General features: G+C 46.8%; 1 protein-coding gene across 6 annotated transcripts in view; it reads right to left on the bottom strand.

Moving 5' to 3' along the window:
* The window catches only part of FLNB (filamin B), a 163912-nt gene that overhangs the window by 13393 nt on the left and 124905 nt on the right, over positions 1–25614 (bottom strand). For 2 of the 6 annotated variants that reach the window (XM_034956737.3, XM_003811629.5), the window contains 15 exons: positions 24001–24157; positions 22605–22794; positions 20248–20495; positions 16855–16926; positions 16032–16134; positions 15168–15308; positions 12755–12883; positions 11811–11984; positions 10448–10606; positions 9960–10163; positions 8815–8967; positions 8590–8712; positions 5193–5459; positions 3909–4046; positions 2729–2844 (listed from right to left, as the gene is read on the bottom strand). In XM_034956737.3, the coding sequence (XP_034812628.1) occupies positions 2729–2844; positions 3909–4046; positions 5193–5459; positions 8590–8712; positions 8815–8967; positions 9960–10163; positions 10448–10606; positions 11811–11984; positions 12755–12883; positions 15168–15308; positions 16032–16134; positions 16855–16926; positions 20248–20495; positions 22605–22794; positions 24001–24157 (2374 nt within the window). The remainder of the gene's footprint in view (positions 1–2728; positions 2845–3908; positions 4047–5192; positions 5460–8589; positions 8713–8814; positions 8968–9959; positions 10164–10447; positions 10607–11810; positions 11985–12754; positions 12884–15167; positions 15309–16031; positions 16135–16854; positions 16927–20247; positions 20496–22604; positions 22795–24000; positions 24158–25614) is intronic. The other 4 variants (XM_055110993.2, XM_008964032.6, XM_055110994.2 and 1 more) reach the window with 2 other exon arrangements.

Here is a 25614-nt window from a genome sequence, read left to right as displayed (position 1 = left end):
ACAAGAAGCCATAGAAAGACATAGCTTTTGCTCTTCCCTGGATCAGTTTCACTCCCCATACTTTGTCTTGGAAACTATCTCCTCTTCTGGGAGGAGGGGATCAGAAGTTCAGATGGTTAAGAACAAAGCTGAGCAACAACATTTGAGATATTTTAAGACTAGCCGATCCTGAACAGCAGCATTTTACAAGTCAGTAATTTTGATTTAGACTTGGTCGGACAGCCACTCCTCAGGCAATAACTCTAAAGCAGCATGGCTCACACTTAATGTGTAAGCAAACCATCTGGGGATCCTATTAAAATGTAGATTCTGATCCAGTGGGTTTGGGACTGAAGTTCTCAGGTGATGCTGAGGTCCAAGAACTGGCCCAAGAACCACATCTTCATGGCAAGGTCCTAAAGCTGCACTGGCTAATTTGGTAGTCACCAGCCAAGTGGCCATATATACATATATTTCAATTTAATACACTTAAATAAAATGAAACATCCAGCTCCTTGGTTCCTCTGGCCACATTTCAGATGTTCAACAGTCACATATGGTTAGTGGCTATCATGCTGCATAGCATAGACTTGAAGCATTTTGATCACTGCAGAACCTACTATTGGACTGTGCTGGCCTAGGGGATATAGACTGAGGAGGGAGGACAGAACACAGAATTAGAGGGTCTTTGATCACCAGATCACTCCCATCCCACCCCCACCCCAAGTGCCAGCCTACTCCAATTTCCTAAAAAGTCTCAAAAGCAAGACAAAACGATACATGCCTCTCTTTGCTAACCAGCACCAGATGTTGCTGCGTGGGCCTCCGCAAAATCTCTGATCAATAATTTACATATCACTCGGCATCAAATGACCCGGGAAGAACAGGGGGCGATGCCGATGAACACACTTCTCCTGCGGCAGCAGCTGGTTACAAAAGCTTAAGAAACAGCCTGCTGTGCACCTACTGAAACATTGATGACCCAGCTATGACGAGAGGACTCTACAGAAGTTTCCTGGAGAGGATTTTTCCAAACCAGCTCCTTTTAGACAGAATCATTTACATTACCTGAATCCGCTTGCCGCTAAATCCTCAAGAGGGAGATAAATGCCTCGGAAGATTCGAAAGAAATCTTCGAGATGCATGAAGGCAGCTCCTGCCCTCAACAAGTGCTGGGTTTATCTCCCTCCGTAGGTTTTAGTTAAGTTGGCCACAAAAGACACTTCTGTTAAGAAGCCTTTAAATGAAACACAAGAAAAACATCTACACCACAGTAACCAGTTAGTACCCTTGGTATTCTCCGGATGAGGCCGCTTCAATGTGTGGACTGAGTCTGGTTTGGGTTCTGTTTACATCTCTAAATGAAAGACTAATGTTTGGAACAACTGGAGGTATCCCAGTTCCCCTCAGAGTAAGATTAGAATCTCAAATGTAAACCAAGTGTATGGAACTAAAGCCAATGATATCACCAATCTTAGACATCAGATTGGATTTTAATGAATCTAATATTTTCAAAAACTGGGGGCAGCTCAAGGCTATTTAGAAACTCTTACCCAGAAATCATACTTTGGGATTTCCATGTTATTTCACAACTTAATTGCTACTGCCAGTTCAGACACCTAATTATTTTTCAGTGTCCTGGGCAAAAACCCAGAGGCATCCCTGATGGTTCTTAGTTTGGCTGAAGGTGCTGGTACAACCTTGAATTAAGTGACCTGTTTAGGACGAGGAAAAATGTTGCATCTCCTGGTATCCTAATGGGATGGACTATGCAACCATGTGCCACAACATCAGGTGGGGGTTAGAGAGGTTGCCGTTAAGGGCACAGGTTCTGGCCAGGCACAGTGGCTCACGTCTGTAATCCCAGCACTTTGGGAGGTTGAGTGGGGTGAATCACCTCAGGTCAGGAGTTTGAGACCAGCCTGGCCAACATGGTGCAACCCCATCTCTACGAAAAATCCAAAAATTAGCCGGGTGTGATGGCACGTGCCTGGAGTCTCAGCTACTCAGGAGCTGAGGCAGAAGAATCACTTGAACCTGGGAGGCAGAGGTTTCAGTGAGCCGAGATCATGCCACTGCACTCCAGCCTGGATGACAGAGCGAGACTCTGCCTCAACAACGACAACAAACAAACAAAAATACAGGTTCTGGAGCCACACTGTGCCTGTTCTGCCTCATACTAGCTGGTTCCCAGTGGACAAAACCTCCTTGTATCTCTGTTTTTCCATCATTAAAATGGGGTCAAGAGAACCTACTTGTCAGGCTATTGCAAGGATTTACTGAGATAACACTGATAAAGCTCTTAATATAGTTCCCTGCACACTTATTAATGAATCATAGTAAGTTGCAACTGACTTTCTTGAAGAAAGGCAGCCAACAACAGCAGGCTAAAACATCACTGCACTGTTATTTTTGTGTTGGTTTTGTTTTGAAAGCCCTTGTTATCCCTTAACCAATTATGAACAGGCTTCGTTTCTCTTAAATAAACCTTTAAAAACAAACGTGTCCCCAAACATTAAGGTGTGTTGTTGACTGTGGCTCTGTTTTTGCTCGCCCCAAGTGTCATCCGCCCTAAGTGTATGGGGAGTTGACTCTGCCACAGGAAAGCTCCCCAGTGACTGGGTGACATCTGTGGTCAAAATGTGAAAAGGGGCCTCAGCACCTAAGGGGACATTGAAGCAGCCTCAGGAGTCCAGGGGTCTCACTGGTGGCCTGCGGCCAAGGAGATGGATGCTTCCTTGCATCTCACCTGAAGGCTCATAACAGTGAGGCGGCGGGCGTCGTCGGAGGGTGCGATGACCGGCACCAGGTAGGGGCTTTCCGGGATGTGCTCATCATTGAACTTGATGGACACCTCGTAGTTACCTATGAGGACAGGAAAGTCCCATCATTTCAGAGACTCTGGACCCAGAGTGGACTCTTGCTTCTCACCAAGGGCTAAAATGCCTTCAAAGAGACCCAGCCCTCCTCAATGGCCACAGCTGATTGGTTGAGTGGGAGTCGCCTGGCTGAGGCTGGGCCGATATGATTTCCTTAGTGGGGTAAGGCCAGGGACTCTTAACCGGGGCTCACAGGGTCCCCAAATGGCCTGTATTGAATTCAGCAGATCCATGGACTTCAATGGGGAAAAAATTATGTTTTAATTTTCACCATTCTCTAACTGAAATTTACCATTTCCTTTCTTCAGAAATGTTGACAAGAAATCACAGCACATTATAAGTACATATGACTTACATCACCATTAAAAATCATATATTTTTATGTCATTTTACAGTTATTTTGACATATCATTTTCACTTATTACTTTGTCACTTTGATGACTGTTAATATACTGTCACCAAATCTTCTGATTTAATGTATTTTATGCATGTTTTAATGCATAATTTTAATGCATAATGATTTAATGCATGTTTCTATGTTGCATATTTGTTCTTGTAAGATTTTGGTAACTGTACTATAACATCAATGATTTCTTTTATAATGTGACATATTTCATTTTATGTGTTTTAAAACATTATCCCAAGAACAGTCCCCATAGGCTTTGCCAGATGGCAAGAGTCAATGGCACACAAAAGGTTAAGAGCTCCTGCTAGAGGGGGCTCAGATGCCGAGGCCACTCTTCTGGGGCAGCCAGCCAGGGTAGCCATGGGTGGGCAGACAGAGGCTGGTTGGTGGAAAGAATGGAGCAATTGAATGAAAGCAAGAAGCAGAGAGGCTAATGGAGAAAGGCAAAAGGCAACCAGAACAAGCGTTCCCACCCTTAAGAGGTCTGGCCATGTATCTTGCAACTGGATTTCTAGGAGGCTGTCCCATGTGCCCATACACATAGATTCCTCATTGACTTCAGCAAACTTGATGGATTTCTGTTCCTGGCAACCTAATCATGTTCAAACAAGGAAAATGTCCTCTTGTGAAACCTGAATACATACCAGGCTCTTGGGCAATATAAGATACACCGCACGACCCATTTTTATGGTCATCGAATGTAATCTCGGCCTTACTGGGGCCCTCAACAGCGATGGAGAGGCCTCCAGCGCCTGCTTCCCGGGTCCAAATGCTGAACTCAGCTGAGAGCAAAGAGAAACCTGGTTAGTGACTGAGCCCCACAGAGCCCCTGCCCCTCTTCCATTCTTGTTCAAACCTGCAGTGCTAGGTTTCGTTTGTTGCTAGCCCTTTCCTCTTTCTCCAACCCCAAGCAGAACCCAAGCAAGGTCCAAGGTCCATTGTTGAAGTTTCCTAAGCATCACTAGCGATAACTAAATTCACAGGACATCTGGAGTCCTCTGAAGACATGTCTTTTTTTTTTTTTGAGACGGAGTCTTGCTCTGCTGCCCAGGCTGGAGTGCAGTGGTGCAATCTCAGCTCACTGCAAGCTCCATCTCCTGTGTTCAAGCAATTCTCCTGTCTCAGCCTCCCGAGTAGCTGAGACTACAGGCTCATGCCGCCATGCCCAGCTAATTTCTTTTATATTTTAGTAAAGATGGGGTTTCACTGTGTTGCCCAGGCTGGTCTTGAACTCCTGAGCTCAGGCAATCTGCCTGCCTCGGCCTTGCAAAGTGCTAGAGTTACAGGTGTGAGCCACCACACCCAGCCCTGAATACATCTTAACCGGCCGGGCACAGTGGCTCATGCCTGTAATCCCAGCACTTTAGGAGGCCAAGGCAGGAGGATCACTTGAGCCCAGGAGTTCAAGACCAGTCTGAGCAAGATAGTGGGACCCCATCTCTAACAAACAAGAGAGAAAAAGATATTAAATAAAAAATTTTAAAAATGAGTACACCTTAACCAAGCCAGAAAAAGATGAGAATGTTCCATTTTTTCCCTACAGATCTTCCCACCAGCGGCAACCACAGGAAAGGATGCTTACAGTCAGTTTTGTAGCTTTCTAGTATGTTCCACAGAACATCAGCCCTGAAAGATGCTCTGGAAACCGTATTACTCTGCTCCCCAATTAGAGACTCAGGTGCACACTAATAAGATAAGGGCTCCAAGGAGGCTCCCAGTAAGAAACCTGTTTGGCTTTACGTAAGTGAGCAAAGCTTAGTCACAAACTGTGCCAGACTTAGTCACGATGCCTTGTTTTAAAGAATGCCCCTTAATGCCACCTATCAGAAGTCTTCTCTTTCAAATGGGGCAAAAAAGTATGTGGGTGCCCACACTGCCTGGGCTCAACTCTATTCTTCCCAAGTGAAAATCCTGCCCGCAATGCTCACCTGGGACTCCCGCTTCTCCTCTCTCCAGGCCAGGGCCTCCTGCCCGCACCTTGTGGGCACCTCCTTCACCAAGTGGCCCCACGGTGAACTGGAAGGGGCTGCCGGTGACGTGCTGCCCACGGTACTTGACGCTGACCGTGTGCACGCCCATCTCCTGGGGCACAAATCGGACGCAGTGTGAGTTCTTCCCCATGGGCACAATCTCTGCCTCAGTCACACGGCCAGAGGGGCTGGTGACGTGGGCCGACATATCACTGCTGTTGATTTCTGAAAGAGGGAGGGAGGTTGGGGGAGAGAAGAGGGTTAGGGCAAGGGCCTGAGACAGGGCAGGACATGCAGGGCAAGCAGCCGAGAGCAAGGTGTGTGCAGCCCGGTGGACGTGAGGTGCCCAGGCTTCCTTCCCTTCAGGCTGGGTGCCTGCCCTTCTGTGGCCAGCATGGAGTGGGCAGGGCCCTTCAGGCCACCCATGCTGGGGGCACTGAGACTTTTTGCCAAAGGTGACATGGTCATCCATCATGCACAGATGGGCTCCTTTCCACAGATAGGTAAGGGTAGAAAACAAGAGCCATCATCCTTTACCGTCAAGAAGCTTTGGCATTTCTTTTAGGCAACAAGACAAAGTTAGAGAAAAAGGTGAACATATGTAAGTCCCAATGGCAAAGGGGAAACCATGCGTGAGCAAAGCTTTGAGCAAACCAAAGACCAGGGGCCACACTTTCAGGAAAGCAATGTCTCGGGTCACCAGTGCTAGGACGCAAGACCACATCACTCTCCGTGAGCTGCTCACGTCATGCCAACGACTGTGCCTGCACTGCCGTGGTGAGGCCAGGCGGCCGCATGCGGGGCACGGAGCACTGTCATCACCTAGAGCCAGTATGAAACTGCACCCTCCAGCCCCACAGGATCTGGGCAGAGCAGTTCATGACTCTGACCCCTGAGGACAGAAAAGGGAAGGGAGGTTGAAAAGAGGGTCACCCATGTAATGAACTGAATGTTTGTATCCCTCCAAAATTCAAATATTGAAACCCTACCCCCAACAATGTGATGGGATTAACATGGGCCTTGAGGAGGCAATTAGGATTGGATAAGGTCATGAAAGTGGAGCGACCCTGTGATGGGGTCAATGGCCTTGTAAGAGTCCCAGACAGCTGGCTCCCTCCATTCTCCAGCATGTGAGGATACAAGGGGACGCTGTCGGTTTGCAGCCTGGAAGGAGGCCCTCACCACAATCTGGCCATGCTGGCACCTGATCTTGGACTTCCAGCCTCCACAACTGTGAGGCATACATTTCTGTTGGTTGCCACCTAGTTCATGTGATTTTGCTACAGCAGCCCAAACTGACAAAGATGCCCCGCAAAACCTGGGTCCGGAGGACATCTGAAGTTAGTGAGCTGTCCTCCATTAAAGAGGAGGGGATCTCCGAGAGGATCATTTGGGTAATGAGTGGAAAATCGAGCCTCACCCAGAGTCATCTGGTACTAAGTAACTAAAAGAATAACAAAATGGCCAAGAGCTGGAAGAGACTTAAGAGAAAGGGTAAACGTCCACACTGCAGATACTTGCTAGTTCCTCAAGAAATAAGCAGAGAACAGAAATTTTGCCAAATGAGAAATGTAAAGCAAATGAAAAGAAAACACAGTACACACATCACTAGTAATCGAAGATATGAAACTGAACACTGAATGCCATATTTTTCCATCAGGTTGGCCAAAGTGAGAAGGAGAGACAGCCCCAGTGCTGGTGGGGGAGTATGGAGAAATGTGGAGGGCGGTCTGCCAAGGCATGGCAGCGTCTGAAATGCACCAGCCCAGCCCACTCCTGGGCATCCGGCCCACAGCCTGAGCACAGGGTGGCAAATGTCACAGCAGCCCTGATGATGGGAGCTGAGGCACGGAGATGAGTAACGAAGGTTGATGTATCTACACATGAAATGGAATCTCTCTTTTTCTATCACCAACAGTTCCATTAAATGAAATGGCATTTTATCAGGGTCATGAAAGAGATGATGTGGATGTCTATTTTTTGAGGTGGGAAGATGCCCACAAAAACAGTGGATGAGTACACCAATGTGACTGGAAAGTGAGCACATGTGGCTATGAGGATGGGGCAGCCAGGGTCCAACTCTGTACCTAAAATGTGAACCAAGCTCTCTCTGGGAGGTGACACTTCCTCCCCCCACCTTGAGGCACACGAACTGTTTATGACCACAAACGATCAGTACAGCTTTTTTTTTGAGAAAGAGTCTCACTTTGTTGCCCAGGCTGGAGTGCAGCGGTGCAATTTCAGCTCACTGCAACCTCCACCTCCCAGGTTCACGCAATTCTTGTGCCTCAGCCTCCTGAGTAGGTGGGATTACAGGTGCCCACCACCACGCCCTGCTTATTTTTGTATTTTTAGAAGAGATAGGGTTTTGCCATGTTAGCCAGGCTGGTCTCGAACTCCTGACCTCAGGTGATCTGCCTGCCTCAGCCCCCCAAAGTGCTGGGATTATAAGAGTAAGCCACCACGCCCGGCCCAATAAAGCTCTTTTTAAGTGATCATGTCTGAACTCTACAGTAATGAGGCTTTACCACATTCCCATGTGACCTGACGTTGATGTGACTACACAAGAAGAACCCGTTAACTAAAGCCAAGAAGGCGGAGTTGACAGCTCCGTGACACGTTAGGAAGGATGGGAGACGCAGTGTAGAAAGACAACCCCCTCTCCAGAGCTCGCAACACAAGCTCCATCTGAAGATGATTTAGATTTCCCTTCTCTGTAGAATTTGTGCAATTCCACAGGACATGCTAACTTCTGGGCAGAGGAGCCTCAAAACTTTCACTCACAGTGGCTTCCCTCTGGAAGGATTCTTTATAGAAAGAACTTGGAACACATTTCAGACAGACCGTGTGACCTGTTGACTGGCTAATTGGGGCCCAAGAGGAACAATTCACCACCAAAGGGCTAGATGTGGCCCAGCGAGATCTGCAGCACAGCCCTCGTTCTAATTTCAGGAATGAAAGAGAAATACTAGAAGGATGCTGCTGGGCTGCCACCTCTTAAATACTTCCAGACCCTGGCATCGGCAGGGCCAGTTCTTTCACTGACATGATTCTATTTGACAGATAGTTAATCTAAAAATCTAAAAGCATATCTACGTTTCCCCCATGTGACACAATAAAGCTATTTTTATTTGGAAGAGGAAAAAGGTAGCGAGGTAAACATTTGTTTTTCTTGGATGAGACTCTGTGAAAATAAACATAGAAGAACATAATAAAATGAAGTGAAATGAAAAGGTCAGCACAGCCGACTTGGATACTATGTTCTGGGCCATGCCTAAACTTGGTTCCCAAAGGCACCCACTGCCCTGAAGGCTGGAGCCAAGGCTTCCCCACCCTACTAGTCCCCAACACCCACCTGGGATTTTCAGGTTCAGGTCACAAATGCTCCCAACAGTGGCCACGGACGGGGCCCGACTGGTGCGGGTGATGCTCTCTTTGACTCTTCCCTCCCCGCTGATCTTCACGGTAAATGGGCTCCCTGCAAGACCCAAGAAGGCTCCTGTGAGCAGCCCAGAGGCCAAGGCACAGCATTTACAGAAAACCCAAGTATCCCACCTGGAGGGGAATGGAATGCACATACCAGGCACGTGCTCGTCAGCGAATTTGGTGGAGACGATATAAACCCCAGGCACGGTGGGGAAGTAGGAGACTTTGCAGGTGCCATCTTCCAGGTCCTCCGTCTGGATGTCCACTTTGCTGGGGCCTTCCACTGCCAAGGATATGCCACCATAACCTGCAACACAGCAGCCCCAGGCTGTTCTGACAGCAGCTCCTCAGGAAGAGGGAGCCTGATGAATGGAGAAAGGACATCCGACCCTTACGCCTCAATCTGTTTCTACATAGCAGAAAGAAAGCAATGGCGGCCTCGTTTGCAAAGCCCAGAGGGGGATGAGTAGGTTAAGCGTCCTGAGAAGCCCCATAGTGAAATAACCTGCTGAACCTGGTTTTGACCACAGAAGCCTTTCCTTAAGGATATTTACTAATATCCCATAGATGATGTGTCCCGTGCAAACTGCTGGGGAGGACCTTCTGCCCTCACGCCTCCAAGAACTGCACGTACCACCTTGGGGGTTTATCCACAGCCAGACCTGAGATTCTGAATTTTTAAATAGCCCCTGGCTACCTCAGCTAGGTCAGCAGATCCGAAGGTTTAACAGGGAGTATCTCCCAACCAGGACCAGAAATTCTCCAGCCCTCTCCCCTGGGTTAGAATTTGTCTAGAATTCACCAGCGTGGCCATCCTTCAAGAAAGCAGATGACTGGAGGCACTGGGGTGTGGCGAGCTTGGAAGAGACACAATCTAACTCAAACCATCTCAAAGAGAGAACAGAAAGAGATGCTTCATTTCCACAAAAGCTCTGCTCAGTGACCATGGTCTTGGCCAATCAACCCAACATTCTTTGCTTGGAGAGACGCTGGGAAGCTGAGAACAAGGGTGGGAGAGCAGATAAGAAAACAGTTTGCGAGGTGTTGTGGCTCTGGGTTCAGATCCTAGTGCAGAGGGGGCTTCTAAACCTTGCGAGCCTCAGTTTCATCTAAAAAACAAAGACAATCCCATTTTTGCCAATGGTCATGAGGCACAAAAGACAATGCAGGCAGAAGGACCTATAGCTTGAAGGATGCTCAGAAAGGAAAAGGAGTTGGTAGGATGAAAAGATGACGCTGCCTCAGCAAAATAAGTCGGTTCCCACAAGCTCTGGGCCTCTCCCCTGGGACCACACAGACCTGCATCCCTTGTGTCCACGATGAAGTCAGACATCTCGAAAGTCCGGCCTTCTGACAGGCCGCGGCCATAGACTTTGGCTCGGCGGGCGTCACCGATCTCGGACTGGACCACCATGATGGACACGGGGCTGTTGGCCACATGGTTGCCATTTTTCTTGATGCTGACCAGATGTTCGCCCACTTCCCGGGGGATGAAGGAGATGCCTGGACCAGAATACAGATTGGGGCTTGTAAGGGGATGGCGGAGAGGAAGCAGGAGAGAGACACACTCTCAGAAATAGAAATATGTCCTCTTTCCTGACACCCAACAATCCAGAGTGTCGATATCACAATGCACAAATACGCTTGGGCATTTATCGTGCGTGTGACCCAGCAGGTTTATCACATCACACTCCATTGTGCTACCCATTCCCAAGAAAGGACTGCAAGAGTCCCCATCTCCCACCCAAGATGTCCTGGCTCCAGCCAGGAAGGGTAGCCTAGCTCACCAATGTGGTTGTTGGGCAGCCTCTTCAGGAGACAGGGCTCGTCTCGGCCAGATGGGGCCTTAATGCTGGCCGTCAGGCTGCTGAGGTCAGTCTCACTGATGTCGAGCAGGAAGTCAGCGGCTGAGCCCAACTTCACCTGGGAGCACCGCCTGCTGTCATCTGGGAAACATCCCCCAAAAAGGACTCCCGTTACATGTGGTTACCCTGGCTTCACAGAGCTGCCATGCCATATGCTGTTCACGGATGAACACGCAAGAACTAATTACACAAAGTTAAGTGAAAAAAAATGAGCCTTGAACACTGAGTAGACCCAACCAATGAAGAATGGGATTCATGCCTGCTTGCAGCAAAGACAAGGAGCTGGCAGGACCTAGAGACTTGAGTCCTCATGGACCACCTTTTAAAGGAATCCTTGGGCCAGGTGCCTAATCCCAATACTTTGAGAGGCTGAGGCAGACGAATCACTTGAGGTCAGGAGTTCAAGACCAGCCTGTCCAACATGGTGAAACTTCATCTCTATTAAAAATACAAAAATAAGCTGGGTGTGGTGGTGGGTGCTGTAATCCCAGCTATTCAGGAGGCTGAGGCAGGAGAATCGCTTGAACCCAGGAGGTAGAGGTCACAGTGAGCCGAGATCATGCCACTAAAACTCCAGCCTGGGTGATAGAGTGAGACTCCGTCTCAAAAATAAAATAAAATATAGGAATTTTTGTTAGTTGAAGGCACCTCATACCTGCCTGGCATGGCTGTGGGCATTTCTAGGTAAACAATGACCACATTCCACACAGTACTACTGGCTGCTTCACAGACAGGTCTAAATACGGTGGGGAAACAGGATCTGCCTTGTGCATCTTCCTTATAACCCAATGAAAGCATAACCTGAACACAGCAAGGTGAGGAGCATGGGCTTTGGAATTTGATAACCTGGATCTGTTTACCTATACGTGAACTTGGCTACACCACTACCTTGCCAAGCCTCAGTTTTCCCATCTGTAAAAGGGATAGCAGAAAATTTACCTAGTAGTGACGCTGAAGGGCATGTCTAAGCTCATGCACTTCATGCACTATTGCAGTATGATTCGAACACTCCAACTGAGAGCTTTCTCTTTGCACACTAGAGTCACACTGGCACAATAAAAGTGTGCTCCAAATACTAGCTCTCACATTTTCCTGGATTATCAGCAAGAGAAGGATTTAGCTAATCCAAAATTGCATTCCATCCCCTGCTACTCCTCAACAAGTCTCTGTGAAACCTAAACTCAAAGAGATGTCTAGCCTGCTGCCAGGGGTCTGATAAGGAGGGTGGCAGTCAGAGGCAGCCATACTTCCCACAAGGAAGACCTCAGAAGCCAGACAACCCTACCTGTGATCTTGGCTGTGAAGGGGCTGCCAGGGATGTGCTTGTCATTGTACTTGACCAGAATGCTGTAGTCGCCTGGCAGAGTCGGCAGGTAGGTCACTGTGCATGTCCCATCTTTATTGTCAATGCAGCTGATTTCTGCTTTTGAGGGGCCCTCAATAGCCAAGTCCAGACCACCTACAAGTGGGAACAGGGATGCAGGGGTGTTAGGGAGACAGTTGCCTTGTTTTAAGAGTTTCCTTTTAACAACTCATCCAGGGCAGCCCTGATGCTGGGGACAATGGATTGACGCACTCCACGTGAGCTGTGGGCAAAGGGACATCTGTCAGAATGAAGCAGTCCACATAGTAAAAACACCCACTGAGAATAAACCCCAAACATCTGAGTTCTTCACTGCAAGTAACCCTGGGGCTCTCTCTACTCTCAGGATGCATGGGATGAGAAAAGGAAGGAGGCATGTACATCAATTACACATAGGAGACGGTGGGTGGTGGAGGGCAGAGGTGGATTGTCCCTGCCCATCAGGCACTGGCTGCCATCACGGAAATCCCATTAGAACCACAGATTTGGGATTATCCATGAATACCACGGGAATGGGCACACAGCTTTATCAAAAAGAGCCACTCAGTAAGTCATGTGGTCTTGTGGATACATGTGCAAAAAGAACAAAAACATCACCAACCAAAACACACTTAAATTCCAGACAAGTCACATAAAGTATTTCATAGCATGAATCTGATTTCAATTAGAACACAAAGGACTTCAAAAATGTCTGTCTGGGTAGAAGACGAAGCAGCTCTAAAGAAGAAACAGATTTACACGAGAGAAAAGACAAGACAAATACTACCATTTGATTTTCTCGCTTTTAAAAGCCACCCTGGAACCGTGTCCACTTCACCCTCCAAATGGACAGCTGGAGGCGTATAAACACGTAAACCACACAGTACCTTCTCCTGCATCCTCTGTGACGATGGTGAAGGTGGCAGTTTTGTTGGCCACTCCATACACGAGGCCTGGACCGTATGCAGAAACACTTCCACTGTTGGGGTAGTTCACGTAGAACTGGAGTGGGCTCTCTGGGTTTATGAAGGACACAAACAAAATTGGTGCTCATTAAGGAGTGAACGAAGACCCTGGACAACTGGCATCTTGACGCCCACCTCTCTACAGGTCTGGCGCCTCCTAAGCAGAGGCATGAAGAGACAGAAAGAGATGCACATGCACCTCCCGTCCCCCGCCATCCTAGGACATCAGAGAGGGTCTACGCAGTATTATTCCTTCAATCACAACATAAGAAAAACAATCCTGGAAGCTGCTCCAGATGAGGAAGGGGGCTAAGGTAAGGTAATCCAGCCCAACCTGACAAATAAGGAAGAAACTTTTGCACTGGGTGGTGAAAGGACCCATGGCCAGAGGGAAGGTAAGTGGAAAGGGCTTTTGGAAGGCCATTTGCCCATGCCATTCAACCTGTAAGGAATCAACCCCACAGTGGTCTTCCCTGCCCACCCCGACTCCTAGCCCTATGTAAGCACTTTCATTTCTGCAGTGTTCGGGTGCACATCAGGAAAAGACCTAAGTGTTCACAACAGGGGACTGGTTAAATAAATGCTGATCTACTCATGGGCCATTAAAAAGAGTGAGGAAGACCCATGTTTTCTGACTTGAGAAATTATCCATAATATGATGCATTAAAAAGAAAAAAAGCAATGCTATAAACTATGAATACCATTATGCTATTCCTTTAAAAACAAAATAGAATAAAATTATATGTATGTTTGTAGATACAGAGAGAAACATCTGAAAAGATACACAACTCACACCAGCAGTGGAAGTGGATGGCAGATGTGAGAAAGACATTTTTTCCTCTCTCTCCATCTGCCGCTTTAGAATATTTAAATAGAAGCAGATAGTACATTTTTGCTTTAAACCAATATTACATACAGACAACTAAAGTAAATGCCAATCTCAGAGAAATATTTGCAACTCCTACCACAAAGGGCTAATCTCTCCAATGTTTACATTGCTCTTAGAAACCATATGACAAAGGCCAATAACCAAATAGAAAAACAGGCCGTGGATCCAAATGTTCAGTTCACAGAAAAAGAAATACAAATAGACATATGGAAAGTTGTGTGGTCTCATTCACAAGAGAAATACAAATAAAGCAACGCTGAGATTCTGTTTCTTTCCAACCATCAGACTGGCAAAGATCCAAAAATTTGATACCATATTCTACTGGCAAATTTTGTGGAAAAGAAGGTGCTCTTCTCCATGGCCAGAGGGCGTGTGAACTGCAACAGCCCCTCTGAAGGGCAATTTGGCAAGATCTGTCAAAATCATAGATGCCTGCACTGGGGCCCTAGCATTGCCTCCTCTGGTAACTAAATCTCACAGATACATCTTTGTGAGTGTGAGGTGACTAGGGGAAAAGTCGATTTGCTGCAGCAAGACTGGGGACAGCAAGGGCAGGAAGAACCAAAATGCCCTCCAATAGGGAAATGGTCAAATATGTAATGGTTCGTCCACATGAGGGAAGGCTGGGAAGACACTCTCTTATATATCTGTATTTCCGTTTGCATGGAGAGTCTTAAAAATACTCTGAAATTGGCCAGGCGTGGCAGCTCATGCCTGTTATCCCAACACTTTAGGAGACAAAGGCGGGAGGTCTGCTTGAGGACAGGAGTTTGAGACCAATCTGTGCAACACAGTGAGACCCTATCTCCACAAAAAAATAAAAATAAAACCCTGAAACTCTGAAATCGAACATAAAAAAATTTATGATAGTCTAGTTCAAGGAGAGGGGTAGGAAGGAAAACTTTCTTCATATCATTTTTATTTTTGAACCATGAGAATGTGTTACCTATTCAAAATACTAAATTAAAAAACAAATACAACTACAAAAAGAAAGAATGAACTGGTGACACTGTGCTGGTTGGTGACCCATGAAACCTGGGCTGGCTTCCCTTGTCGAGGGCTGCTGGTCCTCTTCTTCCACCTCTGACCTGGCCCCAAGCCCCCAGGCCACACAGGGCTCTGCAGGCCAGGCTGGAAAGTCCCTCACCATGCCTCCCATTTTTCTCCCAGCTTGACCTCTGGCCACACTCAGCGTAGTGACAAAGATAAACAACCACAGACCCAAAGGCCTGCACTGTGACCCAAGACACTGAGCTACATCATCCCTTCCAGAAATCAGCTGGACCTGCTAGGGTCCCAGACTGTTTGGTTTCACAGGGGTACCAACGCTGCATTCCCCAGCCTGCTGCCGAGAGCTGCTCCCTGCACAGCGGCTGAGGAGTGTCTGCAGGCTGCCCGGATGCCCCTGAATGGTGGAGCCCTGCTGGGCCTGCTGACTCAGCTTACCAGGGATGTGGCTGCCCATGTATTTGATGTGCATCTCATGGAGCCCGACCTCAGTGGGGGCGTATCTAACAGTGACCGTGCCGTCCTTGTTGTCCACAATCTCAGGTGTGGCTGTCTTCCCAGAAGGCATGTGGACCTCTCCTATGGAGCACAGAGAGATGGGGCAATGAAGCCCACCAGCAACCTTCCCCAGAGAAGCAGAGCCCAAGGCACAGAGGTATTCAAAATAAAGGTTTCCAGACCCAAGAACATTCATTGCTGCCTAAAACATTCAAGTCCCACAATGGGAGAGACCATTTGCTCTTTTCTTTTTTTTTTTTTTTCCAGTTCCATTTGGCTTCCGCAAAATATAGCAGACAACTCTTAAAGAGTTTTCTACAACTGGCAAAATCAAGCTCAGAAAGGACTTGAGAAGACCATGAAACCAGCTGGATACATAGAGCATCAAACCAAAGAGAAGCGGGCCATTGAAAAGAGGCTGAGGGGAGAAAGGAACTCCTGTATGACAGACTCAGTGTCAAAGTCACATCTGGAAAAGTCAAATAAGAGAAGGCAGGAAAAAGGGGCAAACAAGAACCCGACAGTCATGAGGTATCTAAACACAGCAGTTTTTAACCTAGAGAGAATCATGGGCCTGCTCAAGAAAGTAATGCAAGTTGTCAGTGAGCCACTTCTTCAGAGAAACACACACGTGGCATATTCTGTAGTTTCAGGAGCCCACGGCCCAACACCGGAGACCAAGAACTCGTGACCCCGGGTTAAGGAGCCTGGGTCTGGGGGACAGTGGACACACCTCCCTAGCACCATTCTGGGAAGCTCGTGAGAGCAAGTGAGAATGAGACGGCCTTTATGGCAAGTGCTTACCAGTGATTTCTCCTTTCCTGACAGCAAACGGAATGACCAGGTCAAAAGGCTTAAATCCCAGGCCGTTCATGTTACTCACTGGGACATAGGCCTCTTCGGTCACCTAAAAACAGAAGGCAGTGGTCACTGGGTAAAGCAGACAACAACGGGAGCTGGTGAAGCTACAGGGGGTAGAGCTGCTGGGAATTCTACAAGCCAGTGAGGCTGGGATTTGGGAATGCAGCTGCCCATTGTGGTATGGGCTTTGTCTAAGTGGCTCCAGACCCAGGGTAGAACCTGAGGGACAGGAGAGGTCATGCTGACCAACTGTTAGCAATCACTCGGGAGTCTGTTTGTAAAATTCCCAGCAGCGCCCATGGGAAAGTGGAAAAGTGAGAGACAGCAATGTCTATGAGTCCCAAGAGGCTCCATCTGGAAAGGTTTAGTTGCTTGTGGCCTGGAAAAGAAGGTGCATTTTAAGTGGCAGAGAGTAGCAGTGGGCGGCTTTCCCCCTGAACAGAAACTGAATGTGCAAGTGGCGGCTTTGAGAGGCAGCAGGAGGGCTGCAGACAGCTGTCTGTCTTTCTCTTTAAACATGGAGACAAACTGCACCGAGCGTGATCACAGACACGACGGCTGGCGATTCGTGGAGCATGGATGGTGACGCAAAGGTGATCTTATTACAGAAAAAGCAGGGATCATCGTGATGGGCTGATCAGTGAGGGGCACACCAATGACCAGGACACCCACAGGGCTTAAGCAATCCCAGAAGCAGATGGCAGATTTTCTGAAATGAAGGCTGAGTAAACACAGAAACACAAAAAGGAGAAAACCAAAATTGTACCCAGGGCCTGAATCCAGGGGGACATGCATTTACCGGTGCCTCCTCCACGGCTGTGACTTCCCCATCTGTGGCCTGGTCAGTGGCAAATGGAGATTAGTTGGGAACCATACTGGAAGGATACACTCAGTAGACTACCACCACAGAGCTGCTTCCCCCACTGCTCCATCTTGAACTGCAGTGAGCCACTCACTCTAGCGAAGGACACTTTCTTACTGCCCTTTTGGAAGGCAGTTGGTGTCCTCTCTTCAACTGTCAGATGCGCATGCCCTGTGAGCCCACAACCCCACTTGTAGCACGCAGACCTAAGCTGGCGGGAGGCTCCATAGTTAACTGATGTGTGTAAGGACCTTGACTGGTGCCGTCTGTGGTCGTGCAAAACTAAAGCAACCTAATGTCCATCTGGAAGGGGTTTGTTCAAATAAATTCTGGTGAGTCTGTCCAGTGGAACATGGCAGTCAGGTCCAATGAATCAATATGTAGGGGTACCTACGACACATTGAGGGAAGGAAGCAAGGTGCGAAAGCAGTATGTACGGTGTGACCCCAGGTATGAAAGTGAGGTGTGTGAAGTGTAAGCAGGTAAAAACTAACACAAGGCATCTCTGCAGCACAGAATCAGGAAAAAGTTCTTTTTTTACTTGATAAATGTCTACTGTGGTTAATTATTTAATTTTTTTTGAGGCAGAGTTTTTCTCTGTCATCCAGGCTGGAGTGCAGTGGCACAATCTCAGCTTACTACAGCCTCAACCTTCTGGGCTCAGGTGATCCTCCCACCTCAGCCTCCTGAGCAGTTGGGACTAGAGGCGTGCACCACCACACCAGGCTAATTATTATTATTTTTTTTTTGGTAGAGATAGGGTCTCACTGTATTGCCCAGGCTGGTCTTAAACTCCTGGGCTCCAGCAACCCTCTCACCTTGGCCTCCCAAATTGCTGAGATTTCAGGCGTGAGCCACCATGCTCAGCAGTTAATGTTTTTAAAGTTTTTAATAAATTCATTTTCAACAAATCTTAGCTTTAATGCTCCTGGCTGGGCGCAGCGGCTCACGCCGGTAATCCCAGCACTTTGGGAGGCCAAGGCAGGTGGATCACTGGAGGTCAGGAGTTACCAGCCTGGCCAACATGGTGAAACCCCATCTCTACTAAATATACAAAAAATAGCCAGGGCGTGGTGGTGGGTGCCTATAATCCCAGGTACTCGGGAGGCTGAGGCAGGAGAATCGCTTGAACCCAGGAGGTGGAGGTTGCAGAGAGCTGAGATTGCACCACTGCACTCCAGCCTGGGTGACACAGTGAGATTCTGTCTCAAAAAAAAAAAAAAAAGATTTAATGCTCCTGATTCAACAGAACCAACAGCAAGGGAACCCCTCTCAACACCCTCTTCCGCCATAAGAAAGAATAAGAATCAGAAGCCCTCTCCTACAGAGGTAGGCCTATGTACCCATGTTAACTGCTTTGTGTGTATCTTGGGATCTGCAGAAAGGCAAAGGCAGCTCTGTGAGCGACATTTGGAACAGCCCTATCCTCTGCCTGCACAGGTTGGAGCTATGCAGGGACATATCAGTCAGAAGGAAGATCTTTCAATGGCTGAGTTATGGCCTTTGGTCCAGGACTTCTCAAAGGCAATGGGCAGTTAAGCTGTTTGTCCACGACTCCATGTGCTGTGTGTGAGTAGTGTATTTGAAGAAACCACCCTGTGGGTCTCCTTGAGACATTTGCTATGACTGCAGTGCTGGTCGGTGTCCTTTTTTGGCGTCAAACTTATAGAGAGAAGCAGGGAATCTACCCAACCAAAGCCAATGAACAGTCAGTCAGTCCATCTAGTTAAGGTTCTCTCCCTGGAATGAGAGAATAAAGACCCAAACCAGGTACTGTAGGTGATCGTCCCTTTCTGCCTTCAGCAGTGGTCGGGGGCAGTGGGTAAACACAAAGTATTCTTGCTTTGTGTGTATTCAGGGGCTAGAAGACACTTATTACTGAGTTTGGAAGCCTCCACTTCTGCGAAAAGCGTCCTCAATTTTTTTACTCTGACTTTCTCACTTAGACCTTCCCAATATGGTCTTCTCTTACCCCCAACTCATTGCACCAGCAGGCCCATGACCACTGCTCAGTGCTTGGCTGCTCTTCCCTCCTTCCACCTAATTCTAACCAACCAGATAAAACCCACTATGGGCTAAAAACAGATTCTGAAAACTACAACTGGTACCCTTCTCTGTGAATAAGGACATCAACTTCCCAGCTGTATTTCTTTCTTCCTACAGGAGAAAAACACTCTTAAATGAACAATGTCAAAAGTTGACAAGTGTTTACATACTTGAGACATAAAAGAGCCTCCAGATCTCTGGCATGCTGTTTACAGATAAACAGACGTCGATGGAAGGGAATAATACTACAACAGAGTATAGACTGTTTGGAAGAAAGTCCCTGAGCTTTGGAGTTTGGAATAGAGTCTTCATGCACCTCTCCATTGCTGCACAAAATGAAATAATTAGAAGGTGCTTTGTCGGCTGTGCACAAGGCCAGGTCATTAAGGGCCTATAAACCTTGTGGTCAAGTGCGGCTGCTGACCACAGTATCAAAGGACACCAGTGAGGATGACAGCATGGTATTTGGTGTCTGTCTAGACCAAGCATGCTTCATTTGTAAAAAAGCCAACGATGCTTGGTTTTGAGGGTTCAATGAGGTAATGTCCCCAAGGTTTCTAACCCTTTTCCTGGTTGAAGGATATTCAGAAGAAGATCTATTATGCAATAATAAAAATAAATAAACAGAGGAAGATCTATAAGTAACTCACAACTGAAAATGAAGACCTTGGTCATTCACTAACCCAGGTGTTTGCATAATGGTTTCCTCCTTTTATTCCAGATGTTCCTAGCTGCAAAAGACGAGGTATTTCCCCCTCATACATAAAGTGTGAATCTTTCCAAAACACAAGTGGAGGTACTTTGAGTCCTGGGATTTCAGAGTCAAGTCTCCAAACAAAACAGCATCAGGAAGCTCTCTCCTCCAGCCATGGAGAATGGCCATGAAGATGGAAGAAGGAAGAGCTGGTCGGTTAAAAACCTGTCATGTTTTATGTAGAAACATTTTCATAAAGGTGTGTTTTTCTGAGGAGTTATCTTTCAAAATGCCTGGGCTTAGGCCAGGATATTGCCCAAGTCCCTTATTATGATAGACACCTTGGTGGCCAGTAAGATTCCCAAAAACCCTTACAGCCAAAGGGTCTCTGAGTTTCTAGAGATTACTCTGGGACTCTACAAGGTCATGACTGCTTAACAAATTTTTTTCCAAAGGAAAAAAAAGGTGAAGAGGATATCCTAGTCAGGGTTCAACAAACGGCAGCTGTTACAGTTTCCACCAATAACAGCATGCTCTGGAGAAGGAATTTTCCTTACCATGACAGTGAAGGGGCTGTTAGGAATATCAACACCACCGAAGCGCACATAGATCACATATGTGCCCGGCTTGGCAGCTGTGTAGAAGATGTCATAGGTTCCATCTTCATTCTCAATGACATCAGCCTCGGCCTCAGTGCCATCTGGGGTCAGAACCGTGCAGGTCACTTTCCCCTTCCCGGCAGTCTTGGCATCAACCACAAAGCCTACTTCTTCGCCAGTTTTCACAGTGGAGGCGATTCCAGGACCTGGAGAAGAGTTCAGGGGAAGAGAATGGAAGTATGGACACACATCCTGGAGGCCCAAGAACAAATCATACCCATCCATGTTGTCTGTGCCTGTAAATGTTAGGCCTCCAACTGCTGCCATTCAGAGGGATATCCCAAAGATCCCCTGATCAGGTGTTGCTCAAAGGGTTACTTCATCAATTACTTACTAAATAAGGAGCATCTGTAAGCTCTGAGTGTTGACTAAAGGTTAGCCTGGGTTTGCCAGCATTTAAAGGTATGGCAATGAAGGTTGACTTTCAATAGCAACCATATTGGGCATTTTCTTAAGTGCCAGGTACACATAAAGGTGGGCAAGACACAGTCCCTGCTCTCAAGATGTTAACAGGGCCAGGCACCAAGAACGACAGTTCCAACTGCAGTGGAAATGCTGAAGAGGAACTAAGTTACAGAAAAAATAACAAACTGTTCCTCAGAGAAGTGTCTGGCAGCATATCTAGGCAAAGGTTCTAAGAATTTATATCCCAGGGTTGCCGCACTGACAAAGGGCTTCCTAAAGAAAGGAAACATGGCTGAACCCTGAAGGATGGGTGCTGTTAGCTAAGGGAGACTTGCAACCTCTCCCCAATGACCAGTCTCTCTCTGATTTCTGGCGCCCCTTTACACGGGATCCATATATCAGGAAATGCAGAAAAGCATGAACTAAAAGCACATTGGTAGATATGAGCCAAGTGCGTAGGAGTAATAGGGAGGGTGGCAAGAACAGTTTGTTCAGGGAGTAGTGGAAGAGAAGACTGGAGTCAATCTGTGGAAGGCCCTGAATGACAGACCCAGAGGTGTGGCCAAAAGGCAAGTATTCAGCTCAGGATTCTGCCCAAGCTGGGGGAGGAAATAGGGCCTGCAAGGCAAGGGGGAAGTCCCCATCCAACGTTAACATGCCATCAATTAGTAAAGATGATCTGGTTGTCGCTGGCAGCTGCATAGACCTAGGAGGTGGTGGATTGGCCTGCATTCCAAAATTTCTCCATTTTTTTGCCATGGGTTAGCCAAAAAGGGCCACGCTGAGCAATTCACAACCTTGCCGTGAAAGCCCAGATTTTTTCCATTCAAAAAAAGATGGGCTATGAGAGAAACAGAACACATCAAGGGTGGTCCTGTGTTTAGTCTTCTTATTTAAAAAGAAATAAATCTGTCTCATTTTAGAGATGGGGATTCATGTTTTAAAATCTGCTTGAGCAGCAGCACTGAGCTGCCCAAGGGCTGTTCTTAAAAACTGAAAGGCCGGCCAGGCGTGGTGGCTCACACCTGTAATCCCAGCACTTTGGGAGGCTGAGGAGGGCAGATCACTTGAGGCCAGGAGTTCAAGACCAGCCTGGCCAATTATGGTGAAACCCTGAATCCACTAAAAATACAAAACTTAGCCGGGCATGGTGGTGGGCACCTGTGGTCCCAGCTACTCAGGAGGCTGAGGCTGCAGTGAGCTGAGATTGCGTCACTGCACTCCAGCCTGGGCAACAGAGCAAGACTCCATCTCAAAAAAAAAAAAAAAAAAGAATGGCCTGTGACAGTCAATAGTTGTGTCTTAGAAACTGAAGGAAAAAGGAGGGGAAAAAAAAAGAAAGAAACCAAAGAAACTGTGATGCTCAAATATTCATGGAGAATTCCTGAGAGGTTTACACATGCATGATGAAAAAAACCTAGATCCTTAAATGTGTTTCTCTAATGCTGACCTGAAATGCTCTTGAATGAATCCTGAGTAACTATCTACTCATAAAAGGCAGAAATGTGCTGCTTTTCATGGGAGCCGCCATCAGAGTTGGGTTCTCAACATTTCAAAAGCATATAATAATAGTTATCATGTACCTGGCACCGTGCTAAGCATTTTTCATGCCTGACCTCATCTAATCTTTGCAGTAACCCTGTAAAACAGTCTCTGTTCCTTAGAAGAGCTTCTTGGATCTAAATGTTCTCCAAATAAAAACAAAGAGCTTCAATCTATGTCAAACTGAAGTTCAGTGAGGTTGAGCAACGTGCCCAGATCATGTAGCTTGTAAGTCACAGAGAAGGGCTACGGCCCGGCTTTCTGATTGCAAAGCCTGTGCCCCTGACCTTGAGATGCCCTGTACTCACCCGTGGCCAGGCACTTGCTGGCATCACCCGTCTGTGTGGCTCGGATGCGATAAGGAGAAAGTGGGATGTCGTCACCCCCGTAGGTGACCCCAATCATATAGCGCCCAGTCTTGTCGGGGATGTAGGTGACAGCATACGTGCCATCTTTATTGTCATGGACAATGGCTCTTTTGGGTTTTCCTTCTTGGTCCTGTGGATCATAGAGAAATGCTATTTAGGATGTTGTCAAGATGTAGAAAACATTCATGGAAAACCTTGACATATTTTCCTATTAGTGCCTCTAGTGGAAAGAGACAGAATTGATGGCTTAATACAATCTAGTTTTGTTTTGTTTTTTGGTAGGGAGAGTAGAGGGTCACAGATCCCTTTAACACCATGACAGACATGGCCAATTTTTAGTAATTTTGTTTTCAGGTGAACCAAGAGTGTTTTAGCTCGAAATCCTCTGAAATGTAGGGAGGGGAGGAGGCAGAGGCTTCTGCTCACACACCACCACATCCAGTCTCCCTTTTCTCTTTATTAACAGGACCATAACTCTTAGCTAGGTGCACCGCTCCCAGAAGATGGGACTCCACTTCCTAGCATCCTTGCCACTAGGTAATGTGACTTGTGACCAACCCCCAACAAATCAGAAGGGAATGGAAGTCTATGATGGACTTTTGGCAGGGCTGCTTAAGGGAGCCCACTGAGCTGGGAGGACCCCTTTTTCCCTTCTTTCTTCCTCCTTCTGGCCTGCCACGTGGATGTGATGGCCAGAGCACTGGCAGCCTTATGGTCCAGGAGGAGACCTTAAGGACAGAAGCCACGTGCTAGGTAGAGGAGCAGAGAGATGAAGCTGACTTCCTTGGTGAGCTGCAGGGCACCCAGGTGGCTTAGCCTGGGGTTCCTTAACAAGAGAGAATAATCTCATTTATTTCAGCCACTCTTATTTTAAGGTTTACTGTGATAAGCAGCATAACTTAGTCTTAACTGAACCAAAGAGTAATTTAAAACATTTAAAAATAAAAACATAGGGGACAGGCGCAGTGTCTCATATCTGCAGTCCCAGCACTTTGGGAGGTTGAGGCAGGCAGACTGCTTGATCCCAAGAGAGTTCAAGACGAGATTAGGCAACATGGTGAAACCCCATCTTTAAAAAAAATAAAAATAAAAACATAGGAATAGATGTAGTAAAAAAACATGAAAATTCACCCAAAAGTGGTTCTTGGAGCTACACCCTCAAATCTCTCAGGTGAGCTGCTTATGCTTCTGCACATTTACTGACTCTTTGGTGGGAAAATCTAACAAACAACTTGCATTGAGTCAGAAATCGGTTATTGAAACCCTTGTTCTTAAATCTGGCCCGGAAATTAAGTCTTAGGATTAAGGTTTGGCTCAGAAAATAACTCCAAGTTACCGTTATTTGAACAGCAAGCAGGCCTTCCCCGGCATCTCGGGCATCAATTGCAAAGTCCACAGGTAGACTGGCAGGCACACCATAGGAACTAAGGCCGGGGCCACTGGCAGTCACTTTGCTGGCATCATATGTGGGAAGGACCTTGACCTTGAAGGGACTTGATAGACACACACACACACCCTAGTCAGTAAAGATACATGTCAACCCAGCTGCATCTGACTTTTCTTACACATAAGAGTGGGATGGAAAAGGGGATTTCTACAGCAGATAAGACAGTGAGTTAGTCAAGGTGCCTAAGTCCAGCAGAAATTTACAACCATGAGGTAGTAACCATCATATGACAGACTGGTTTTGTTCTGAGTGTGTTCCAAGGCAGCGGTCCCCAACCTTTTTGGCACTAGGGACTGGTTTCGTAGAAGACCAGGGGGCGTGGTGGGGGAATGCTTTCAGGATAAAACTGTTCCACCTCAGATCATCAGGCATTAGTTAGATTCTCACAAGGAGTGTGCAATCTAGATCCTTCTCATGTGCAGTTCATAATAGGGTTCGCACTCCTATGAGAATCTAATGCAGCTGCTGATCTGACAGGAGGCGGGGCTCAGGCGGTAATGATGGCTCACCCACCACCATGCGGCCCAATTCCTAACATGCCATGCACCCACACCAGTCCACGCTCCAGGGGTTGGGGACCTCTGTTCCAAGGGATACAAGTAGTTTGGGGAGGAAGAGTTCACAAATTAGTTTGGGAAACACAGGGTTAAACACATTTACCCTACTTTTGTTATGCTAAGATCATGGTCACCAAATGGAAAGAGAATAGTGGAACTTCAGTTTTAATATTTATATCTCATCTTATTCTATATTCTGTATCTATAATTATTCTATATTTAGTATGCTTCATATGGTACATGGTATATTAGTAAAGCAATATACAAATGTACTTTATAAATTACATATTTCTACATAGAGCTAATATGCTTATCTCTATATAAAATATGTGTTAGGGGATATGGGTGAAAGTTTTTCATCTTAAGGGGCATGATTCTTTAAAAAAAGAAAAGAAAACCCTTAGAGATTGTTCCAAGAGGTGAAGAGCTTATGTAACATTTTTTTTTGTATTAATATCAACAAGGAACAAGGTTTCTATGCAAAACCTTTTGGAAATGCTTTTATCAAGCAAACCCTGAAGTAAAGACCTTTGTCCTGTCCCAATCAGAAAACTACTTGCAGGTTCACCAAAACACCAAAAGGAAGCCTCTAATAAACTAATAAATTCTTTATTTCATCAATGATTGTCTACTACTATTGCTTTTTTTTTTTTTTTTTTTTTTTTTCCGGAGATGTCAGGGGAGGGTCTATGTTGCCCAGGCTGGCCTCAAACTCTTGGGCTCAAGTGATCCTCTCATCTCAGTCTCCCAAGTAGCTGGGATTACAGGCGAATCCCACCACACGTGGTTAGGATTTCCAACTTCTTAATTTCAGCTCACCTTTAAACTAAAGATGTCTGAAAGGAATTGGGGGAGTGAGAGAGCGGGAGCCACAAATATCAAGGCTAGTGTGTGGTGACAAGTTGCAGGTTCTATGTAATACTTGCTGCCTCTATGAATGGGTAGA

The sequence above is a fragment of the Pan paniscus genome, chromosome 2 (genome assembly GCF_029289425.2).
Source record: "Pan paniscus chromosome 2, NHGRI_mPanPan1-v2.0_pri, whole genome shotgun sequence".
NCBI classification, from domain to species: Eukaryota; Metazoa; Chordata; class Mammalia; order Primates; family Hominidae; genus Pan; species Pan paniscus.
This window is presented reverse-complemented; position numbering and strand designations above follow the sequence as displayed.